At 44.8% G+C, this 5856-nt stretch overlaps 1 protein-coding gene across 1 annotated transcript; it reads left to right on the plus strand.

Annotated features, from left to right (window-relative positions):
• The first annotated feature begins 238 nt into the window (after positions 1–238).
• LOC113847301 (brassinosteroid LRR receptor kinase) lies at positions 239–4588 on the plus strand. Its single transcript, XM_027476314.1, has one exon. It carries the CDS (start codon positions 549–551, stop codon positions 4077–4079), a length of 3531 nt encoding a protein of 1176 aa, XP_027332115.1. The 5' UTR covers positions 239–548; the 3' UTR covers positions 4080–4588.
• The last annotated feature ends 1268 nt before the right edge of the window (positions 4589–5856 follow it).

Below are 5856 nucleotides of genomic sequence, written 5' to 3' on the forward strand. Positions count from 1 at the left end.
TGTCTCGACAATTATTTTAGTTACTAAGAATAAATAAATGCAGGTATTTGTGTTTTAATGGTATTAAATGTGTTTATCTTTTAATTTAGTAGGGACATTTTTGTTATAACTAAGTAGTAGAAGTAGGATGGAAGACTTAATTTAATTGGCTTATAATGGACAGTAGATAGCAATATGGAGAGTGGAAGGAAAAAAAAGAAAGATAAAACAGGGAAGAGGAGTGAAGAAGCTTAGATGAAAGAGATTAACAAACAAGGAGTGTCACATGGCATGTGAGCAACAGCTGTGTCCACTCTTCAACTTGATAAATACCCTTCTTACCTTCCTTACTACGACTTTTGACTCTGCTTTTCTTTCTCTTTCTCTAATATTCATTTCATTTCATTTTTACACACACTCTCCGAACCAGAGCTAACTTGCGTGCTATGAGCTCTTTCCCTCTCTCTCTCTAATGGCAGAGCTCAAACCCTGAAAGCAAACTCCATTTCTCCACTCAACACAAACACAAACAGAAACACCAACCCACTCTCTCACTCTCCTTGCCCAAAATGAAACCTCTGTACAGAAACTCTCTCGTGCTATTTTTCTTCTTCTTCTGCAATCTCTCACACTCACTCAGAGACCCCACTCAGCAGCTCCTCAGCTTCAAAGCTTCTCTCCCCAACCCCTCGGTGCTCCCAAACTGGCTCCCAAACGAAAACGCGTGTTCATTCACTGGAATCACCTGCAACCAAACCCACCTCACTTCCATAGACCTCACCTCCATACCCCTAAGCACAAACCTCTCCATGGTAGGGACCTACCTCCTCACCCTCGACCACCTCGAACTCCTCTCCCTGAAATCCACAAACCTCACGGGCCCAGTTTCAAGCCACACTTCAAAGTGCGCGTCCTCATTAACCACCATAGATCTCTCCCAAAACGCCCTCTCGGGTTCCCTATCGGACATGTCGTTTTTACCCTTCTGCTCTAACCTCCAATCCCTCAACCTCTCAAACAACCTCCTCCAATTCGATTCGCCACGCTGGAGGCTCAACCTCCAAGTCGTGGACCTCTCATACAACAAGATTATAGGGCCAGGGCTTCTCCCTTGGATCCTCAACCAGGACCTCAAACACTTAGCTCTCAAAGGAAACAAAATCACAGGACAAGCCGACTTCACTGCCTGCGCCGTTTTGCAGTACTTGGACCTTTCCTCCAACAACTTCACCGTCCCTATTCCTTCCTTCGGTGAGTGCTCTTCCCTCCAGTACCTCGACCTCTCTGCCAACAAGTACTTCGGCGACATTGCTCTCACTCTCTTCCCTTGCAACCGCCTCGTTTACCTCAACGTCTCTAGCAACCAGTTCTCCGGTCCGCTTCACTCTCTCCCCTCCGCTTCCCTCCAGTTCGTCTACCTCGCCGCCAACCACTTCGACGGCCAGATTTCGCCCTCGCTCGCCGACCTCTGCCCCACTCTCCTTCAACTCGATCTCTCCTCCAACAACCTCACCGGCCCCCTCCCCGGCGCGTTCGGCGCGTGCACCTCTCTAGAATCCTTTGACATATCTAGCAATAAGTTCACTGGCTCGCTGCCGATGGACGTCCTGACTCAGATGAGTAGCCTGAGAGAACTCGCGGTGGCGTTCAACGAGTTCGACGGTCGCCTCCCCGAGTCACTGTCGAAGCTAGTGAGTTTGGAATCGCTGGATCTGAGTTCGAACAACTTCAGCGGGTCAATCCCGGGAACCCTGTGCGTAGATGGTGGGAATAATTTGCGGGAACTGTACCTACAGAATAACCTTTTCACGGGTTATATTCCACCCACGCTCAGCAACTGTTCCAACCTCGTTGCTTTGGACTTGAGCTTCAACTATCTCAAGGGGACTATACCTCCGAGTCTAGGCAGGCTCTCGAAGCTTCGAGATTTAATCATGTGGCTCAACCAGCTCCGCGGAGAGATACCACAGGAACTCATGTATATCACCACTCTCGAGAATTTGATCCTTGACTTTAACGAGTTGAGTGGGAACATTCCCTCTGGACTCGTTAACTGCACCAAATTGAACTGGATCTCCCTCTCCAACAACAGGCTCAGTGGGGACATTCCACCGTGGATTGGCAAGCTTTCCAATCTCGCCATTCTCAAGCTCAGTAACAACTCGTTCTCCGGTCGGATTCCGCCGGAGCTCGGGGATTGTAATAGTTTGATATGGTTGGATCTGAATACGAATTCGTTGACGGGTCCGATTCCGCCGGAGTTGTTCAAGCAATCGGGGAAGATAGCGGTGAATTTCATCAGTGGGAAGACTTATGTTTACATTAAAAATGATGGAAGCAAGGAGTGTCATGGAGCGGGGAATTTGCTGGAGTTTGCGGGGATAAGCCAGCAGCAGCTGAACAGGATTTCCACCAGGAACCCTTGCAATTTCACTAGAGTTTATGGAGGTAAGTTGCAGCCAACGTTTAACCACAATGGTTCTATGATCTTTTTGGATATCTCTCACAACATGTTGTCTGGGAGTATTCCTAAGGAAATTGGGGAGATGTACTATTTGTACATTTTGAATTTAGGGCACAATAATGTATCTGGAAGCATTCCTCAAGAGCTTGGGAAGATGAAGAACCTCAACATCCTTGATCTCTCCAATAATAGGCTGGAAGGCCAAATTCCCCAGAGTTTGACGGGTCTTTCCTTACTCACTGAGATTGACTTGTCCAACAACTATCTTTCCGGGTTGATTCCCGAATCAGGTCAATTTGATACTTTCCCTGCAGCCAGGTTTCAGAACAACTCTGGTCTCTGTGGAGTTCCTCTCTCCCCGTGTGGGACGGACTCCGGAGCTAGTGTAAGTGCCCAACATACCAAGTCTCATAGGAGGCAGGCGTCGCTTGCAGGGAGTGTGGCCATGGGGTTGCTGTTTTCCCTCTTCTGCGTCTTTGGTTTGATTATAATTGCCATTGAGACCAGAAAGAGGAGGAAGAAGAAGGAAGCTGCCCTTGATGCCTACATTGATGGGAACTCTCATTCGGGTACCGCCAATGTGAGCTGGAAGCTCACCAGTGCTCGCGAAGCACTCAGCATTAACCTTGCAACGTTTGAGAAGCCCCTCAGGAAGCTCACTTTTGCGGACCTTCTAGAAGCTACCAATGGCTTTCACAATGATAGTCTTATCGGTTCTGGTGGATTTGGGGATGTTTACAAGGCTCAGTTAAAGGATGGGAGTATTGTGGCCATCAAGAAGCTGATACATGTAAGTGGACAAGGGGACAGGGAATTCACTGCTGAGATGGAAACCATTGGGAAAATTAAGCACAGGAACCTTGTTCCCCTTCTGGGCTACTGCAAGGTTGGGGAGGAAAGGCTCTTGGTTTATGAGTACATGAAATACGGAAGCTTGGAGGATGTTCTGCATGACCAGAAAAAAGCTGGGATCAAGCTGAGCTGGGCAGTGAGGAGGAAAATTGCCATTGGAGCTGCCAGGGGATTGGCTTTTCTTCACCACAATTGTATCCCGCACATCATTCATAGAGACATGAAATCAAGCAATGTGTTGCTTGATGAGAACCTGGAAGCCAGAGTGTCTGATTTTGGAATGGCTAGGCTTATGAGTGCTATGGATACCCATTTGAGTGTGAGCACATTAGCTGGCACCCCAGGGTATGTGCCCCCTGAGTACTATCAGAGCTTTAGATGCTCCACCAAAGGTGATGTCTATAGTTACGGTGTGGTTTTGTTGGAGCTGCTAACCGGGAAGAGGCCTACTGATTCGTCTGATTTTGGTGATAATAATCTTGTTGGATGGGTTAAACAGCATGCCAAGACGAAAATAAGTGATGTTTTTGACCCTGAGCTTATGAAGGAAGACCCCAATTTGGAGATTGAGCTTTTGCAGCACCTAAAGGTTGCATGTTCCTGTTTGGATGATCGACATTGGAGGCGTCCGACGATGATTCAAGTCATGGCAATGTTCAAGGAAATCCAGGCAGGATCTGGGATCGATTCTCAGTCAACCATAGCCACTGAAGACGAAGGTTTCAATGCCGTTGAAATGGTAGAGATGAGCATTAAAGAAGCCCCTGAATTAAGCAAGCATTAGGCAACAAATCCCGGAAACGTCAAGAGGATTCTTTGGTAAAAAGGACAAGAAGAATGAAGGAGGAGATGACGGTTTCAGCTCCCCCCAAAGTTTTTTCCTTCTTCTCTGCCGCTTAAAATTAATTCAGACGTAAGAGCAAACGGTTAAAAGGGGAATGAATGCTTGGTTGGGTCTTTGATGTATGTAGTCTTGTTATTTTTATACATAAAAAAAAGTTGTTTAACTTGTATATAAACAGCTTCAGTTGTTACCACCTGTGTTTTCCTAGAATTTTCAAAGTACTTTCTTTCTCATTCAGATATAAGCCTGAAAAGGTTCTGTTGAATCTGCGAGCCCAGTGATGGCGACTAAGTGGAGGATCTTTTGGCCCTTTCTTTGGGCTGTTCGATTTGTTTTCCCCCATTTGATCGACTGCAACTTTTGCTCGGATTTTGCGATTTAATTTGTCAAAACATGCCTGTAAAATGACTTTAACGTCAATTTTCTTTAATAAGAAAATTATACCCTACCCTCCTCAAGTTGTTCTGAGCCTTCTGACCCTTCTTGTTTTGTTTGCTAGTTTAACCCTACAGGGAAAGTATCGCTCCACTCATAGCGTTTTCTCTTCAGCTGGCTAAAATAAACCTTGGCCTAATTGAGCACACATATCAGGAGTCAATACGCTGTCTGTATTTAGCATCTATCTCCGACTCCGTGCTACTTTCACATATGTTTTTCTTATGGATTTTTCCTGTTAAAAACAAAAAGGAACAGATTAACCACTTGAATTTAGTACCAAAGTAGGCATCCCCATGACCCATCCGTGTCTTACTGTTGAGCGAGCACGTTCTTATTGGATCGACCTCAGAATTAAATGCTTGATAATCCCCCGCTTTTGCAAGTTGAGAGTAAATTACAATAGACAAATCAAATTGTGCGGACTGTCATTTCCCAATACACTTTGTGCGCGTGTGCCTTTGTCTCTGGTGGGGTGTCATTAGACTTAAGATTGTGAAAAAAAAGAACAGTGCAGGATGAGAGGTAAATGTCAGGTGTCAAAAGATGAAACCTTCAGAGGAAGGGACCAAACCTTGACCTATGAAAACTGAGTGCTACGGTAATTATTGTCACAGGATTTAGGATGATTAATAATAGTTCGGACCACAAATGAACAGCTTTAAGAAGTTCAACTTTCCCCCACAGATAGCAAATTTGGTTGGACCATCTTTGATCAAAGTCCCCAATCTCATAATTGCCAACCTTTTATACGAAACTAGTATTTTCATAATTATAAAGAATCTTCAACTCATCAGTGATTGCTCGCTTCTGATTAAGAAAATAAAAGAGTAAATGAATCCATTTTGTCTGTTCTCCATGGATGTCGTGCTTTGCACGTGATGGATCATAGATGCGGTAAATTATTACTTTCTCAGAGAGTGGGACAATGTGCCCCTCCAGTGGCCACGTATTAGTAAACCTTACGCCAGAACGCTGGCATTTATATAATCAGTAATAAAGAACGGTATCCATTAGACAAAGAGAAACAATCTTTATTTTTAATAAATTATCCGTACTAATTAGAAGGGTTTGGTTTAATTTTACTAAACTTACATGTGCAATTTTAACTTTTGCGTATGTCCCTTTGTGGGAGAGAAAAAGCATTTACGTTATTTCCTTACCAACGTAAACTCTGAAATACAATCACAGGTACGTCTGAAAAAGAAAAAGGAGTTTGAGAACAATGCATAGGGATGACAATAATAGGTGGCCCATACACGTTACACGGTGATGAAAATTG

Source organism: Abrus precatorius, unplaced genomic scaffold (genome assembly GCF_003935025.1).
Source record: "Abrus precatorius isolate BTA unplaced genomic scaffold, Abrus_2018 Scaffold10, whole genome shotgun sequence".
Lineage (NCBI taxonomy): Eukaryota > Viridiplantae > Streptophyta > Magnoliopsida > Fabales > Fabaceae > Abrus > Abrus precatorius.

What these genes read in the sequence shown, in the direction of transcription:
- LOC113847301 (XM_027476314.1), top strand. Translation starts at nt 549, where the DNA reads ATGAAACCTCTGTACAGAAACTCTCTCGTGCTATTTTTCTTCTTCTTC.